This window comes from Amphibalanus amphitrite, unplaced genomic scaffold, assembly GCF_019059575.1.
Source record: "Amphibalanus amphitrite isolate SeventyFive unplaced genomic scaffold, NRLGWU_Aamphi_draft 001205F_arrow, whole genome shotgun sequence".
Classification (NCBI taxonomy): domain Eukaryota; kingdom Metazoa; phylum Arthropoda; class Thecostraca; order Balanomorpha; family Balanidae; genus Amphibalanus; species Amphibalanus amphitrite.
The window spans coordinates 9,568-27,500 of record NW_024882699.1 but is presented as its reverse complement, the minus strand read 5'-3'; the positions used below and the strand labels follow the sequence as shown (position 1 = coordinate 27,500).

The 17,933-nt window shown below is 53.8% G+C and overlaps 3 protein-coding genes across 4 annotated transcripts in view; 2 read left to right on the top strand and 1 right to left on the bottom strand.

Moving 5' to 3' along the window:
- LOC122371098 overlaps nt 1–3,730 on the bottom strand; it is a 5,222-nt gene extending 1,492 nt beyond the window's left edge. The window contains exons 1-4 of the mRNA XM_043347188.1: nt 3,424–3,730; nt 2,478–2,666; nt 1,030–1,883; nt 1–863 (exon numbers count right to left, since the gene is read on the bottom strand). The exon at nt 1–863 is cut by the window's left edge and continues 1,492 nt beyond it. Of these exons, the coding sequence (XP_043203123.1) occupies nt 1–863; nt 1,030–1,883; nt 2,478–2,666; nt 3,424–3,730 (2,213 nt within the window). The remainder of the gene's footprint in view (nt 864–1,029; nt 1,884–2,477; nt 2,667–3,423) is intronic.
- Nucleotides 3,731–6,712: 2,982 nt separating this feature from the next.
- On the top strand, nt 6,713–7,969 carry LOC122371101 (methyltransferase-like protein 24). The gene is made up of 2 exons (XM_043347191.1): nt 6,713–6,819; nt 7,152–7,969. The coding sequence occupies exons 1-2, from the start codon at nt 6,740–6,742 to the stop codon at nt 7,942–7,944; spliced, it is 873 nt and encodes a 290-aa protein (XP_043203126.1). The 5' UTR covers nt 6,713–6,739; the 3' UTR covers nt 7,945–7,969.
- A 512-nt stretch (nt 7,970–8,481) lies between these two features.
- On the top strand, nt 8,482–17,933 carry LOC122371099 (26S proteasome non-ATPase regulatory subunit 10-like). 2 transcript variants are annotated; one of them, XM_043347189.1, is made up of 6 exons: nt 8,482–8,681; nt 13,483–13,597; nt 14,246–14,344; nt 15,807–15,953; nt 16,366–16,563; nt 16,898–17,933. In XM_043347189.1, exons 2-6 carry the CDS (start codon nt 13,490–13,492, stop codon nt 17,030–17,032), a joined length of 687 nt encoding a protein of 228 aa, XP_043203124.1. In that variant the 5' UTR covers nt 8,482–8,681; nt 13,483–13,489; the 3' UTR covers nt 17,033–17,933. The 2 variants fall into 2 exon arrangements, with proteins under 2 accessions (XP_043203124.1, XP_043203125.1); XM_043347190.1 differs by lacking the exon at nt 8,482–8,681 and adding an exon at nt 12,485–12,588.

The following is a 17,933-nucleotide window of genomic DNA, read 5'->3' as shown; positions in this document are numbered from 1 at the left end:
CAGTCGTGCTGCCGGCCCCGCTCAAAACAGGGCGGCAGAGCGGTCCGCTGGAACTCGCCCGGGCTGTAGACGGGCCGCTCCGAGAACGCCAGGAAGGCGAACACTCGCTGTAGTGCCGCCAGGTGCGGGCGGGAGGGGGACGGCCGCGCCGCCAGCACCTCGCCGCGCAGCTGATCTGAATGGAACAGCGCCTGTAGCACGGTGTTCATGAAGCACGTGTTCCCAAGGTTGACCAGGCCGCGCCGGTAGCACGAGTTGCCCAGGTTGATCTCAGTCGGAGAATCTGCCTTGGGCGGCGTGGCTCTTGTGCTCCTCTTGCCGCTGGTTTCGACCTCAGGCGCACAGCTAGCCGATGGCGTAGCCGCCGTTACCGCGTGGCTCCGCGGCCACCGGCGCGTCGTCCCTGGGTTGCTCCCAGCGGTGGAGGCAGCCCTGCGGGTTTGGCCTGCTTGTTCTATGCCAGATTGGGGAGCGGTGGCGAGGACGGAGGCCGCGTTGCCACGAGCGATGGCCACGGACAGCCGCTGTCGCAGCCACTCCGTCTCGCGACGCTCACCCGTGCAGGTTGCCAGGCGTCTCCCCAGGTCCTGGACGAAAGCGGCGGCGGCCGGACCATAGACACCGGTTGTCTCCAGTGCCACCGGAATAAAGCTATACCTCCTGGCTAGGTCCGCATAACGCTGCCGCTTTCGCTCTTCGGCCTGCCTTGCAGCTGCACCCGGTTTCAGTGCGGACTCCACCGCTATGTGGTCGGCGAAAGTGTCGACGCAGGTCGCGTCCCACGACAGACACTTGCCCTCGCGGAAGGGGAAGACGGTGATGCCATCCGGTCGTCTGCCGTCGCCCCGGTCGAGGCCGACTGGCTCCAGAATGGCGGGAAAGCCAGCGCCGGAGAGAGCGCGCGCGCACCACGTCGTTCAAGTGGGCATGACGCGAGTGGCGACCCGCACTTTTCTGGCAGGAGAGGCCATGATGTCCCAGCGGGGTGACGGGGCGCGCACACAGACGGCACCGATGCGGCTCGCAAACCGGGGCGCCGAGTCTCAGGGCCACAGCGACGCGGACGGTTTCGTCGTCGAGGTGAAGCCCGAGACTCGGCACCGGCACCGCCTGGATCCAGGCCGCTGTGTGCGGCTGGCCGGCGGCGATGAGCCGAGCTCGGTCGATCTGGTTGGCTGGTACCAGTAGGCGACTTTGGACCACCGTACAGGCGACGGTGTCCCACGCGCGCTGACTACTGACCAGCTCATCGTCCGGCAGCTGCTGTCGGTCCACCCCTGTGCGATGAAGGAACGCGCTGACTGCGGTCTCCAAGGTGTCTGAGAGTTCATCAGTCACACTCGGACAGATGGAACGGATGAGGGGGCGTGCTGCGTTTACCGACGCAATGTACGCTGGTAGCGCCAGTGCCTCGACTGACTGGATGCCCAGGCCGCCGAACTTCACTGGAAGCGACGCCTGCTCCCATGCCGCAGGGTTTATGGCCACGTTGCAGACAGCTTCTAGTGTGCTGCGCACCATTTCGTCAGTAGCCTGGAGTACGTGTGGGGCTTTGAACGCCGGTGCGGAGCGCAGCAGGTACGTCAGACGCGGTGCCGATACGTGGTGCGCCAAGAAAAACACCGCAGTGTGGCTGTCTAGCTCGCGCAGCCGGGTGCAGAGGCGTTGCACCATAGCAGAGGCTGCCTCCCCTGCTGCTCCTATGCTGCCGTCGGTCAGGGGAGAGCCAAGCAGAGATAGGTTTGTGAGCTCAGTCTCTTTGACGTCAGGCAGCGCAGAGCAGATGGCGCTGATGGCAGCGTGGCGGTGGTCCGAATCTTCAGCGCCAATGAAGGCCACCTCACACTTGGCCGCGTTCAGTGAGAGACCAGCGGCTGCCAGCGCTGTTGGAAGTGTTGCGATGTCAGCAGCGACCGCGCTGGCTGGACCGGCCAGCGTTGCATCGTCCAAGTACCAGATGTTCAGAGGTGCTGACACTGCTCTGGCACAGGAGTCAATGGCGATAGCAAACGCGGCCGGTCCGAGCGGGTCGCCTTGCTGGACACCGCAGGCCGAAGCGATGGTCTGCCCTCCGATGATGAGTGGGCTGGGTGAGCTGTAGGCCTGGTAGGCTAGGTAGTACACCTCCGGACATCGCTCCCTAATGCGGGTCAAGAAGACGTCGCGCCGCACCGTGTTAAAAGCATTTGACACGTCAAGTTTGACCAGCACGTGTGGAGCAGCTGACTGTCGGCTGGCTTCAATGAAACTGCGCGTTGCATGGACCGCCGCCTCGCAGCCCAGGGGCGTTCCTACCCCGAGCTGGACAGGACGGAGTTCGACACCAAGGCTGTCTGCCACGAAGCGTGCTCCGATGCGGGATGGCAGGCGTCGGTAGACGCTCCCGACTGCAATGGGCCGCAATCCGCCGCTCTTCTTCCTGAGTGCGCATAGTGAGGCGCTGAAAAGGGCGTCCCTGGCACAATCCGGCACCTCACCGGCCAGCACCAGGTTGGTGAGTACCGTCAAAGAGTGCAAAAGACGGCGGCCGCTCTCAGCCGCCTCCCTGGATATAAGCTGGCGTAGATGTAGCGGCCTGATGCCGTCTAGGCCTGCTGATGATCCCGGAGGCATCGAGTTGATAGCGGCCTCCACCTCCTCCGGCGTCACCGTGAGCGGCCCTGGGTCTGATGGGGCGGGCGGTGGCGGCAGAAGCTCGTCCTTGGGAGCTGCTGGGTGTTTCAGCATTAGCTCGGCGATTACTTCGGCGTCAGGCTCGGCAACTGTATCGTCTGAGGTCAGTAGCCTTAGGGCCGCCCGGATGTCGCCATCTGCACATTTCCCGAGGATCCGACGGGCCAGGGCGTCAGTGGCAGCCTTTTGATGTTCTCGTGCTGAGTCATTTGTTGGTGGTTCGGGAAGCAGGTTTGGTGTCATGGTTTGGTTGGGGCTGGAGAGCTGCTGCCTGATGCTCGCTGCGGCACTGACATTATTATCGCCTTTTCCTGGTGTGCGTAGCGCGAAGAACGCGAAAGACAGGAAGGTCCACCACGCGCAGATTGTGCGTAGCTTAAGGGCATCCTCTAAGGCGCTGCATAGGGCATCGGCCACCAGGGGCCTTACGCCTTTAGGTATTCGCGAGATTAGTTTAGTGCTTCTCCTTAGAGTTGCCAGTCCTTCGACGACGCCAGCGTCTGGAACCTCTCTTCCGTTGAAAGCGTCAGAGAGCTGGGCTGACTCGCGGCCGAGGCATGCAGGACAATGCCAAACAGGGAGGTGATGGGATTTCCTTGCAGGGACCTTAGCGCAGGAAGTATGCCATAGTTGCCTACAGGAGCCGCAGGTGATGGTTGTCTTCCTGCGGCTGCGAATGGAGCAGGCGACACACTCAGCAGGACTCTGGGTGGACGGCTGGTCTCTGGCGTCGTGAGGTGGCTGGCTGACCGGAACCAGTGACGGCGAGGAGGCTGGTGGTGAGGCGTCTCGCGCTCGCTGGCTGGTCGGTGTCGGTGACGGCGAGGAGGCTGGTGGTGAGGCGTCTCGCGCTGGCTGGCTGGTCGGTGTCGGTGACGGCGAGGAGGCTGGTGGTGAGGCGTCTCGCGCTGGCTGGCTGGTCGGTGTCGGTGACGGCGAGGAGGCTGGTGTTGAGGCGTCGCGAGGCGGCTGTGGGCTGTTCTCGCCGTTGGAGGTAGGACGCTGCGGGTCGCAGGGCTGGGCGACAGGAGTATTTTGGCAGGTGGTGCATCTCCATTCCGTGTGGAGCTTCGCGAGTCGCAGCAAATTCGACCGGTTGAGGACTGCGCAGCGGCCATGGAACCACCGGCTACATTAGTGGCATTGAACTGAGCCGCTCCCGACACCCCGGCTGCATGCGCCGCAAGGGTATGTGACATGTTTGCTGGTTAATCTCCGGGTCATTGCGCTTGAGTTCAAGTTATTAAATGAAGTCTTGGAAAAGAGTGGCCGAGCATAATCTTGCACTGGAGTAAAAGATGTCGAACAAATATTCAAAACGAAGAGCGAAGAAAGCTACACCATCCGGACAATAGCAATCCCAAGAGAAACTTGATTACTTCTCATGGGCCGACTTCATACAGTTGCAATTCAACGCATCTTCCCGTTGATTTCTTCGGTGCAATCAGCTCATATATATCCATACGACACACTGGCGGATCCAGGGGGGGGGGCCACGGGGGCCATGGCCCCCCCAAAGGCCTAAAGTGGCCTGTTTGGCCCCCCCCCAAAACGTCAGAAAAATTTCTAAGAAAATATACCTTGATGGAGGTTTTTAGCCACTTGGTGAAGTAAAGTTTCCACAGCATAATATGGAAGCAATATGGTAGCAGTGAGGGTCAGTCAAAAGTTGCGCGAGCGGAGTCGACCTTCAAAAAAAGACTGTTGTTGGCACGTGTTTATGGCGTGGCAGCTGGCAGTTGGCGGTGTTTCGCGTGGTGTGGCATCACTGGCGGATCCGGGGGGGGGGGGGGGGGGCGGGGTAGCACGGGAGCCTGAGGTGCCCCTGACAGGCCTGTGGTGCCTCTGGCGGGCCTAGGGTGCCCCTGCTAGGCTGCTGATGCCCCTGGGACCTGACAGGACTGTGGTGCCCCTGACAAGCCTTAAGTGCCCCCAACAGGCCCGTGATGCCCCCGACAGGCCCAAGGTGCCCCTGCGACCTGCGTGATGCCGTGATGCCTGCGAGGCCGGTGGTGCCCCTGCGAGGCCGGTGGTGCCACTGCGAGGCCGGTGGGGCCCCTGACAAGCCCATGGTGCCCCTGCGAGGCCGGTGGTGCCCCTGCTAGACCGGTGGTACCCCTGGCAGGCCTGTGGTGCCCCTGCTAGGCCGCTGGTGCCCCTGGGCCCTGACAGGACTGTGATGCCCCTGACAGGCCCAAGGTGCCCCTGTAAGGCCGGTGGTGCCCCTGTAAGGCCGGTGGTGCCCCTGTAAGGCCTGTGGTATCCCTACTAGGTCTCTGGTGCCCCTTTGACAGGCCCATGGTGCCCCTGCGAGGCCGGCGGCGCCCCTGGCAGGTCTCTGGTGTCCCTGACAGACCTGGGGTGCCCCTGACAAGCCTATGGGGCCCCTCACAGGCCCGTGGTGCCCTTGCTACTTGCTAGGCCTGTGGTGCCCCTGGCGGGCTGGTGGTGCCCCTGCTAGGCCGGTGGTGCCCCTGACACGCCTGTGGTGCCCCCGGGCACCAAGGGGGGTCATGACCCATGTGGCCCCCCTTGGATCTGCCACTGATACATAATATATTGATTTGTAAAGGCGTTATGGCTTATGCAATATGCAATTGCAGGCACTTGGTATGCCTCACTTATCCCTTATTGGGGGCTCTGGCGGGCTCCTGAGGGCCCACGTCTATCTCCGGGAGCCCTTGACAGGCTCCTTTGGGTCCTTTCAGTCCACTATAGCATAAGAGGTCTCCATGCGAGTCCTATACATCTGAGGGCGTACCCTGACGTCTGAGGTACCCAACTGCAGCTCCAATGGTCTCTTACACTGGCGGATCCAGGGAGGGGGCATTTAGGGCCATGCCACCTTCCCAGAGGTCTAAAGTGGCCCGTTTGCCCCCTCCCCCAAACGATAATGAAAGGCATAGTTCAATCAGTGCGTGGCCTAGGAGCCGAGTTAGACAGGGGGTGTTTTACCACCTCCCGGCCCGCAAAGGGACCCAAGCACTGACTCGAAGCGGGTTAACTGGTCGACAAAAGCAATGGTAAGTGCTTACAAAGTAATATAAAGGCATGGGTCGGGTGGGCTACCATTTATATATTTTTCTTTCTAGTTAAAAAAAAATCATAGTGTCGGGGCTGTGACGAAAAATAAGTGGCCTAAATCCGATGAGAAAACAGGATTTGGGGGTACCCTAGGTTTGGCTCCAGCATGAGTTGGCCCCCCCAAAACGCAAGCCTGGATCCGCCAGTGATACGACATATATGGATATATCCATACGGCAATATCAATACGATATTGCCGGCTTTAATTTCGTGGGAGCTTTTAGTCGCAGTTACGCGTTGTTAATATCCACGAGCCTTTTTGGCAAAAATCAAGCGTGGATCAGCAGTCCAAACAACAATGTTTTTTTTTTAACTAAAGTTCAAAATTTTACCATTTTCAAACGCTTATATCTGGCAAGTTACACAACATTAAACTTTATAAATTACAGTTAAACATTCTACGTTAAATTCCTAACCACGCTATATTATTTTCAGCTCGTGACACAATCTAGTTACGGTAAAAAATGACAAAATACTAGAGCCCCTTCAAACACGTCCGACCCCTCTAATCATGACCCGTCTTTCGCAAATTAAAATCAAACTTCATTGACCGTTTAGAGTTTCAGCCTGAGTGATGCCTTCTGTAGCCATTGCCTGTTTTTATGCCTCCTAAGCTATCGCTATTGCCTATTTTCACCCAAAGTGTTTGTATGCCTCTTTGGTCAAAGCGTCTGCTGATGATCGAGATTGCCGCCTTTAAACAGTTAATTACCATTCCATTGGTTGGTCGACTATCAGTCACCTTGATCTTTTTTCAAATTGACCTTTTGTTGGGATCTAAAAGGCTGATAATATCAGAAACTATTATAGTGTTGGTCGGTCTTGCTACCTATTTTTCTCGCGCACCGGCATCGTCGATACTAACAATTTATGAATGAACCGTCTACCCGTGTATAAACGTCTTTTTTTTGCAAGCTAACTAGCGGTGAAATTGGTGCCGTCTTTCACAGGTGACGGGAAACTGACTCCAGCGCTGGTAACAATGTTTACGTATGACCGTATGGTGGCCCGTTTCAAAGTCGGATGTCTCTTGCTCGTTCTTCTCTGGTCTCTCTGGAGTTGGTAAGGATAAGGCTCAAGGAGTGAGCTGGTAATACGCATTTAGCTTGTAAACGGTCACGTGTTTTGATATAAGCATATACCTATAAGACATAATTGAAAGTGAATGTTTTATTTTTAAACGGTTTATGAAATAAGACGCCAACTGTCCGTTGTTTCGGGAACTTCCACTTACCTCCGTTTACCTTTTCCGTTTATCGCTGATCTCATGGCGATAAATATTAAATGATCGGATGTACGAAGGTCTTATAGTTAGTGTCTATTGTTGGTTGAGTTAAATATGTGAAGGACATAGGTAAGACGGGTCCCTAACCCTGTTTGTCTGTCTCCCCCAGCACGTGGTTGATGCGTCAGTCCATCTGCCCTCGCCTGGAATCACCCCCACCGCAGCTCACCGTCACTACAGAGAAACACCTCCTCCCGCCTCCAAGCGACGACCCGGCAGTCATGGCGGCTGCGCTCTTCTCATTTATCGAGCTCCCCCAGTACTGGTGTCGCCGTCTCACCATGTTTGGAGGGCAGACGTTCAGCGAGGACACTGCGGGCTCCATCGACGGAAACAAGTTCATTTGTTTAGACGAGCCCCCAGCGCTGCCCTGTCTCGTCTATTCGTTTGGGAGTCGAGACGAGTGGAGTTTTGAGCGCGACGTGAAGCGTCAGCTCGGCTGTGAAGTACACACTTTCGATCCGAGTTTGAGCGATTCGAGAACCCCGAAAGAAACTCACGGTGCGGTGTTTCATTCCATCGGTCTCGGTGGTTCGACGCGAGTCAACGCACGCGGTTGGAAGCTCGCAACGCTGCGGGATCTGCGCGCTCAACTGGGGCACCTGACTTCCCTCATCGCCTACCTGAAGGTGGACATCGAGGGCGGGGAGTGGGAGTGGCTTGAGACAGAGGCGGAGGAGCTGCAGGATGTGCTGCAGATCGGCATGGAGGTCCACCTGCCTATGCCAATGACGCCCATAGTGCTGAAACGTGTGTATGGTGTGTTTCGGAGGCTCCAAAAGGCTGGTTTTAGAACGGTGTTTTCGGAGGTTAACCGCGTCTGGGGAAGAAATCTGAAGGTAGACGGAATGGAAGGAAACGTGGGGAGGTATTATGAGATTGTGTGGGTGCGGGTCACGTGATGGGTGAAATGAGAGATCGGGTGTTTCTGAGGTAGACATTGCGTCAATATCGACATTCTTATTTTCTGTTGCACGGTACCTACTACATATGTTTGGGCTCGACTACAAGCGCTTAACCTCACTGAATTCGTCATGTTTGCCGATTTGGAATGATTGTGCGTACTGTCGGCGGCGTGGTGAATGGGCATTGTGCTGGGCGGTGGCAAAGGGGAGGAAGACGAGGTCGATCGTGATAATGAGCTTGAGCCACTTCAGTACTCGCCCATTACTTCTAGAAATATTCAAAGAAGAAATTAAAAGACATTTTAGCAAAAAGTTCGTTTTTTTTATTGTCGTGTAAAACGTTTATTCATTCGCCATTTGTACTGTTACATCCTGTTCCTTCAATAGCATGATAAATTACTAGCCGTCATCGAATGTCTTCATTTGAGTTTGCTGTAGTATTCAGCGCACTTTGACAAATATTATTGTTCGTTTTTGAGCTGTATTTTAGAAATAGAAAGAAATTACCTAGCAACCTGCTGGAATCTCTTTAGTACTGCGCAGGTTGCTAGGCAACGTAGACAAACTAGGCGATGGCGCCTAATTTTCGAACATTGCTACAGCCTGGCACTGTCGTCCAGTGACTGAGCAAAATCAATTGAGTGGAGTGGTGTTTCTGAATTTTCTTGGAAATCTAAGCCGCGATAGCGTGGAAGACATCATCATCGCGATCGCCACAGAAAATTTTTCAAAAGGTAAGTTTAGAATCAACCCATGTTAGGCTTTTAGTTGATTTGAAGAATAACTGAAGAGAGCCATTCAAGAGGAATCTCAGGAATCATTGTAATGCAGTTTTGTTTTCTATTGTCAATCTGAATTCTGAATCCCCTTCTCAATTTATGTATGTTTGAGTGGATTCATTTGGATTAACTGGGGATTCATCAGTAAAAGAATGGAATTACAGTGGAAAAAACTAAATGCTTTTTCGTTTACATCTTTGATTACGATGGAAATTACGTTAATACAACTTGGCTTGCATCTTCTTCAGAACATAGGCGGCGGAACGGGGGGGGGGGGGCACCGGGTGTCACGCCAAACGCTCCGTTCCGAGACCAACGGGTAACTGTATTTCAGTCGAGAGCACCCGGCCGGCCGACCCTGGCCGGCCAGATGCCCCAGGCAAACAGGGGCGCGCCCAGGCACCAGGCAAACAGGGGCGCGTCCAGGCAACACAGGTTAACATTTCCTCCTCCAATGAAATGAAAAAGAAAACAACGACAAACAAAAACAACGACAAAACAACACTTCGGTATGTCTACAGACATTCTACACCGTTCGCTGCACCACTGGTTTCACGAACTTCAGATGCGTTGAATAGAGCTGTACTCGATTGTTCTGACGTGTCGGGTCAATTTAAGTTGAAGCTTCAGAAGCCGATCAGAGTCCCTCCCAGATCCGTGTCTTGTGTGTGTGTAAAAACGAACTGTGTTCTCTCGTCGGATGCGTGCTATGTGTTGACGGGACAGCGTTCAGGTGATATTGAGATCACAGACAGTCTGGTGAAGCCGTACACAGCGCGACAGATACCGCTCACCATTCGGAACCGGTCTGACCGATTCGTCACTTTGCGTAGGCGAGACGTTGTGGGGTACCTGCAGCCTTTAGATGGCGCAGGTGTCACCGAGTCGGTCGCGTTCTCTGACGAGGATGAACACGAGATAAATGCGGTGTCCAGCAGTGACAATCAGTTTCTCGGTCTGTCATCGGAGGAGGTTTTGGACAAGTTCAATGTGGGGAGTGAGTTCGCCGGTCCGGCTAGGGAAAAGCTTGGTTCATTGCTGCAGTCGTTTCCCGACGTTTTTTTCCACCAGTTATGCCGATATAGGATGCTATCAGGGAGGCGACGTTGAGCTAGAGTTAGAGCCGGGGACCAGGCCAAAGTTTTCAAAGCCGTACCCGGTACCTCTGGCGAAAGAGCAGCCTCTCCGTGATCAGCTGGGGAAGCTGCAGGCCAGCGGGGTGATCGCGGTGGGTGAGCCGTGTGAGTGGAATTCGCCGGTCGTACTTGTAGCGAAGGGAAACCGGTCGGAATTCCGTATCGTGCAGGATATGAGGGAGATAAACAGGGGCGCGCCCAGGCACCAGGCAAACAGGGGCGCGTCCAGGCAACACAGGTTAACACCGGGGCACCGTGCCCCCCTTTAATTTTGCAAGGGGGGCACCAATAGCAAGGTGCCCCTCTTAAATTTGATGTATTAGTACCAGGAGCGGATTCGGGAAAACTCCAAGGGAAGGGTCATGAATCGAAGTGGTGCCCCTACCTATACCCAAAATGAAAACCTCAACGGATTTCGGCCACTTAATTTTGGTGGTGCCCTATTTTCAGTTTTCTATTTTCTTTATTTTTGGTTAGTCGTGTGATGACTGGTGCCCCTGCTAGGCCGCTGGTGCCCCTGGAAAGATTGTGGTACCTACCTACCCTGCCCCATGACAAGCCCACGGTGGGCCCTGCACATGACTTAGGTGCCCATGGGCCCTGACAGGCCCGTGGTGCCCCTGACAGGCCTGTGGTGTCCTTGCTAGGCCTGTGGTGTCCCTGGGCCTTGGCAGGTCTGTGGTGCCCCTGGCGAGCCTGTGGTGCCCCTGTTAGAACGCAGGTGCCCTTGACAGGTTTGTGGTGCCCCTGACAATCTTAAAGTGCCAACGACAGGATTGTGGTGCCCTTGACAGGCCCATGGTGCCCTTGCGAGGCTGGTGGTTCCCCTGCGAAGCCGATAGTACCCCTGGCCGGCCTCTGGTGCCCGTGGCAGGTCTGTGGTGCCCCTGGAAGACCTGTAGTGCTTTTGCTAGGCCGATGGTGCTCCTGACAGGCCTGTGGTGCCACTGACAGACCCGTGGTGCCCCTGCTAGGCCTGTGGTACCCCTGGCGGGCCTGTGGTGCCCCTGTCGGCTGTCAGGCCTGTGGTGCTCCTGGCAGGCATGTGGTGACCCCAGGCCCAAAGTCATGACCCATGTGACCTCCCCCCTGGGATTCGCCACTGATTAGTACTGCAATGGCTTCTTGGTAATTTGATACATGTAGGATTAACCCTCGCCAGGCGAGGGCCTTTTCCATAACACGGACGGCGAGGGGGGGAGGGTTGGTACGACCCCCTCGCGATTGGCTCCTATGGCACTTAGAAACGACAAATTTACAGGGTAGGTGGGTCCATAGGAGATCTCGCCCCTGGGAAAGTTTGGTGACTCTAAGTCAATATTTAGGGGGTTTGGGGGGTATGAATGCAAAAATTTTGCTTAAACATGTTAAAAGTTTTTCGCTTATAACTTTTTACCTAGCAAAGATAGAGCAAAAATAAAAGCACCAGTGAACTCAGGACGTCAGAGCGCATCGAATGGTATACTTTGTTACCAATTTTAGTGAACTTTGGAATTCAGTTGCCGCTAAGCTAGTCCAATTTTCCCCTGACCTTGTACCGGTTTTTGTGACCTGGTGACCTGACCTGAAAAGACTGGGACTTCAAATTTTCAGGAAAGGTGCGAAAATGTTGCCCCAGAGGGTATGCCAAATTTGGCGGCGCTACGCGCCGCCGTTTTTACGTTATTTACGAAAAACTTTAGGGGGGTTGCATCAACCCCCCTCGTCGGGCGAGGGTTAATGGAATTTATCAAACGAGAATAAGGAAGAGACAAACACATCGGTACTTGAGGATCAGCTTAAAGTTAACCACACATACGGGGGTGTTCTGCCATTTTCGTTTAGTAAAAAAAAAGAATAGAAAAAATAAAAAATCATCGTGTCAGGGCTGTGACGAAAAACAAGTGGCCTAAATCCGATGAGAAAACAGGATTTGGGGGTACCCTAGGTTTGGCTCCTTGAGCTGGTGCCCCCCCCCCCTTGTCTCAAATCGTTCCGCCGCCTATGCTTCAGAATGTTGATCTTTCTAATGGTCTGCTGAGGGGTGTTCACAGGCACCGCACACTGCTGCGTGCGGTGTGTGCGGTGCGTCCAGCAGGCGTGGGGGTAGGGGATGGGTAGGCGGCTCTGACGTCACGGCTGCGTGCGGTGGACGGTCCGCTGTGGCCAGTCCCGACCAGCCACAGCAATCGCTGTGTGCGGTGACGGAAAGCTGACGTAGGGACGCGGTGGGCGGAGCTTCGAGACTGTGTGCGGTCCGACCGCACACAGGGCCCGTGAACAGCCCTCTGATTTGCCATTTGCTCTGCATTTTAATTTCTAATTGAATGCATTTTTTGTTACACTGCTTGTGTACCTATTCCTGGTTTTTGATAGAGCTGATGAGTGTCCAAGTCCATGCAACATTGCGTGTGACGTAACATAACCTGGGGCCTGGCCTGGGACTTGGGAGTCTCCATTCGCCCATTCTCAGCCACCCTGTGGAGCAGAGAACTGATGCAGTGTCCATGCAGTGTCCAGTCCAGTCTGAAAATAATGGCAACAGGGTTGACAGGGCAAACCAGCTAGAGTTACAAATCTGCACCAGCCTGTACCAACATGGCTCACTGGGGCCTGTGAGTCTCCATCCGCCCATTCTCAGCCACCCTGCGGAGCAGAGAACTGATGCAGGGTCCAGTTCAGTCTGCAAGTCATGGCAACAGGGTTGACAAGACATACCAATACCAATACCTCCGGAAACAGATATGGTAAACATGTAGATTGTCGGACGTAGGCACTACTGAGAAGAGGCAGCATCCCATGAGCAGCCTGCTCCCTCTGCCTCTTTCCTTTATACTTTGGTAAACATCTACTTCGTTAAGCATACCAGGTAGGGTAACAAAGCTGCACCAGTTCACAAGAAACAAGACCTAAACATTGCTCACCTGGTTTATGGTTAACTCGCTTGGCTGGGTCCCCATTCCCCTGCCCATCCCACTGAGACATAGAGATTAAAGGGACCCTCCCACCTTAACATTCGATTTGAGTTGAGATAGCCAAAATGGGGTCCCTGGCTCACAATTACCGGTTTCGGCACTCACAACATCGAGAAATGCCTTAAATCGGAAATATTGAATTTCAAAATTGCAGCATTTTGATTCAGAGGGGCTAATGCATAGGAATACCCCTCTGAATGTGTGACGTCAGCGCAGATATCTAACGATTTTTAAATGTTTGACTTAAACGTTTTGTAGCACGCGGTGGTGTATGCTGCTTTGCGCGCAACAAGTGCCGCACTTTCAGCTGCCAAACTATTGCTTCCAAATGAAGTCGCTAGGAACAGCGGAGATCCCAAAAAGTAAACAAAAGTAAAAGTATAATATCTTGAAAACCAGTGAATATTTTTCAGTGAAATTTGGTAGATATTCGTTTTCGCTCTTTCTGAACCGAGCGACATCACTTTCATGCCAATTCATAAACTTTTTTGAAAGTGGGAGGGTCCCTTTAAGTCCCAAGGATTTCAGCAAAAAGCCAAACATTCAAGTGACAAATTGGCTGTAGCCGATCCATGTTTTGTGGTCATTTTCAAATGAAACTTACTAGGAAAAGAAAGGTATCCTTATCTTTCACTCAGGAGTCAGGGATAATCCTCTATGTTCCAGAATCCAGATGGACGTGAGCAAGGAGGACATTTGTCAGCTGGCCTACGAGGGCAAGTGTGACAGAGTGAAGGAGCTGGTTCTGAAAAATAACAAATATCCCACCAAACAGGATGAGGTAAGCACAGCTGTTGATTGCTGAGCTCTAAGCTGTGGTTATGTGATGAGCTGGATAGCAGCAGAGCCAGAGTGAGAATTGAATTAGACAGCAGTAAGGGACAGACAGTTGGTGAAGTTGGGCAGTTGGCGAAATTTTGCCACATATTTGATATTACTGAGTAGAGTGCTTTTTGATATTTGTAATTGAAGCTTGGTTTTGCTAATTGCTTATGTTACTTGAGGTTCACCTGAAGCTGACAAACCCCTTGAAAGTTGAAGACGCCATACTCCACATAATTTTACCATCGCATGATGAAACTCTAGGGACGAAAAGACTCAATATTGTACCAGACAAAACATACGCTTATGCTGCTTATTGAGTTCACAGCTACCAGAGAAACAGTCAGTTAGGTGCATATGTCTTGTGCGGTGTGCCCCAATTTTTCATCATCGATTTATCATGCATTACTGCTTGTAACCCTCCAAACCCTCCCTCTATCCCGTAACCCCTGTAACCCTTCTAACCCTCCCTGTTTAAACCCATAAGCCCTGTAACCATCCAACCCCTCCCTATATAAACCCATAACCCCTGTAACCCTCCAACCCCTCCCTCCAACCCGTAACCCCTGTGACCCTCCAACCGCTTTCTCTGCTCTCTGTTGACCAGTCGGCTCGGCTGCCCATCCACTGGGCTGTGAGTGGCGGCCACAGTGACATCGTGGAGCTGCTACTGGAACATGGATCTCCCGTGGACCCCGTGGATGATGTGAGTGGACAGATGGTATAGGGAGTGGCCTGGGGGTGGTCGGTGGACCGTGAATGGACGTGTTGGGAAAAGATGGAGGGAAGGTGTGGGAGGAGGGGTAGACCGTAGAAGGTAATTTTAGTGTAGGAGAAAATGGATGGGGAAACAGGATGGGAAGAAGGCTGAGTGAAAAATAACCACCGTAGTCGACGCGCTGTAAAACCCTTATAAACGAACAAGAAGGCAGATGAGTTTTGAATAATGTATGTAATTGGACCGATGCTCTAGTTTCCTCGCTGATCTGCTGTTATCATGTTTTGCCGTGATATGTTTTGGTTTTGCTTGTTTTGTTTGCATGTTTTGGTGTGACTGATGTGGTGACTATAAGCCATGAATGATGACCAGGGGTGGATAATTTGCCGAGCTAAAGTTGTACCCGCGCAGCAAATCCGCCGCCGCCCTAGCGCCTAGCGGTAACCTTGACCTCCGCCGTCTGTTGCGGCTCCAAAGCCAAGCCGGCGTGGAATTGGGAAAGCTCTTGCTACCCCAACTCGGCACAATTATCCACCACTGCCGACACCAACCTCTGACACCTCCTCTGTACCCCGCAGTCGGCCAATGACACTGACCTCTGACCTTGACATGTAACCCATGACCTGTACCGAGGCACTAACCTCTCACCTCTGTCATCTCCCCCCGCAGTCGGGCACTGACCTCTGCCATTGACCTGTACCGAGGCGCTAACCTCTGACGCTCTTTCTACCCCCGCAGTCGGGCACTGACCTCTGCTATTGACCTGTACCGAGGCACTAACCTCTGACGCTCTTTCTACCCCTTCAGTCCCTTCAGTCGGGCACTGACCTCTGCCATTGACCGGTACCGAGGCGCTAACCTCTGACGCTGTTTCTACCCCCGCAGTCGGGCACTGACCTCTGCCATTGGCCTGTACCGAGGCACTAACCTCTCACCTCTGACTTCTACCCCCGCAGTAGGGCACTGACCTCTGCTATTGACCTGTACCGAGGCCCTAACCTCTGACGCTCTTTCTACCCCCGCAGTCGGGCACTGACCTCTGCTATTGACCTGTACCGAGGCACTAACCTCTGACGCTCTTTCTACCCCTTCAGTCCCTTCAGTCGGGCACTGACCTCTGCCATTGACCGGTACCGAGGCACTAACCTCTGACGCTCTTTCTACCCCCGCAGTCGGGCACTGACCTCTGCCATTGGCCTGTACCGAGGCACTAACCTCTGACGCTGTTTCTACCCCCGCAGTCGGGCACTGACCTCTGCCATTGGCCTGTACCGAGGCACTAACCTCTCACCTCTGTCTTCTACCCCCGCAGTCGGGCACTGACCTCTGCCATTGGCCTGTACCGAGGCGCTAACCTCTGACGCTCTTTCTACCCCCGCAGTCGGGCACTGACCTCTGCTATTGACCTGTACCGAGGCACTAACCCCTGACGCTCTTTCTACCCCCGCAGTCGGGCTGGACGCCGCTGCTGATCGGCGCCTCGGCCGGGCGGGCCGCCATCGTTCGCCTGCTGATCGCGCGCGGTGCCAATGTCAACCACGTAACGCACACCGGACAGTCGGCCATCATGTACGCGGCGTCCAAAAACCACAAGGAGGTGGGTTCAGACTCAGAGACACGGACAGCGATAACACTTACTTAGTTCAAGGTGGCGCTTGTTTGTAGTGTCATCCGTACCTTCTTTTTTTCATTTTTTCAGTGCTCTAGCTGTTATAACGTAGGTATAGCGTAATAGCATATTCTGGTCAGAATTATTGGTCATAATAGCACTGGACAAGCATTTCGACAGGGTGACTGAGAGTGACCGAGCCCGCCGGAAAGGACAGGCCGACCAGCTCTCCATGTACTCTTTGTCTTCTCTCTCCTTGTCCCTTTCCCCTACCTCCCTCGCTCCCTCCTCTTCCCTATTTCATATTTTCTTTTTCTCCTCGACGCTCTTATATTCCTTATATCTCCTAACCCCCAGCTGCGTCCACACCCCTATAACACCCCACCCTCCCTCTCGTCAGATTCTGGACGCTCTGCTCCGCAGCCACGCCGATCTCAACTCAGCAGACAAGTACGGTAGCACTGCGCTACACCGGGCCGCCTCACGTGGTAACGTGGACTGTGTGAACCTGCTGCTACAGTACAGCAACCAGCTGGATGTGAACGCTGCCGACAGGACCGGCAACACGCCGCTACACCTGGCCTGCGAGGATCAACAGGTACGGACTACAGACGGGAGTGAAACGTGGGAAGGGGTTATGTATGAGGTGATTGCTTCAGGTGCTTGAGAAGTGACTTAGCCGCGATTCTAAGGAGAAAAAGATACTACAATGGGAATGAGAGTGACTCAGTAGTAAAACTGGGAAGTAAATGAGCCTCAATGTTTAGTAGAGTATTTTGGTAATTATACTAAAGTGGAGGTTATTTAGCTCAGGGATCTCACATCTAAACATTTTTTCCATGCAACTACATCTCAGATCTAAGCGCGACTTGAACACTGTCCGTTAAAAAGTACCGTCCGTCTGGCTGTTACCGGTTTTTCGATGTCCGCAGGCGGAGGTGGCGCGCCTTCTGGTGCAGTCCGGCGCGCGGGTGGACCTGCAGAACAAGGCGGAGCGTACTCCGCTCCAGATGGCGCCACCGGGGCTGGCGCGCGACCTCCAGCAGCTTGCGCCGCCCGCTGTGTAACTCGGCTTCGCACAGATGGCGCTACCGTTGATACGGCAGATGGCGCCACCTTTCAGGTACAGATGTCGCCACCGTCAGTCACCGAGCCCGGCGGGTTGCCGATGGCTCTATTTCAAGCCGACTTTCATTCCCGTTTCTCGACCTCTCTGGCCCTCTATCCGTTTCGTCGGAAGGGCCTATTAGTGTTTGTAACTCAAGTTGGATTTTCGTGAAATCTGTTGCTGTGATGCAGCTGCCATATGTACTGTCATCTCCCCTGGCATGTCCTTGTTATGACGCGTCGCTATTTGCTGTTTCGGGGGAAGGGATTGGAGTTGCGTAAGTCAAGACGAGCTTGCCAGTTAGGTCATCGTTAAAGTCCTGACATGAGGAGGCATAAAAGATGCGGTGCAGAATTGGTGTCTCATGGTGTTTCCCAGTGCAGTGTGTTGTCTCTGGAACGTTGAGGGGCACTGGTGCTTAAGTGGTTTATTCTTGTGTGAAAACGAAAGGTGAGGACCGATCTGCAGTAGACGTTAGGAACTCACGAAATAAGCTGTCTTCTCTGTCCGTTTTCTCTTAGGCCTGCTCCAACAGCTGTAAGGGAACTGGCAATTTGTCGAACGTTTCCCTCGGTGTTTTTGGCTATCCATCTATTGGCCCATGGCCCATGGTACGCACTTCGTTTGCTATTGACTACTGGTATGGATTTTTGTATGAAGCTGTATCGCGTTTTCACTTACTCGTTCGATTTCCTATGGTTATAGCTTTCTCTCGCTATTTTGTCGAGTCGAAGCTGTCTCGAAGCTTGTCAAAAATCATCGTGCTGTAAGCTGTACAATGCCCGTAAGACTGTCCAGGGAAGGTTTTCCTGATGTATTTTGTTACTTAGTGAGCGGAAATACAGACCTTGTTGCTCAGA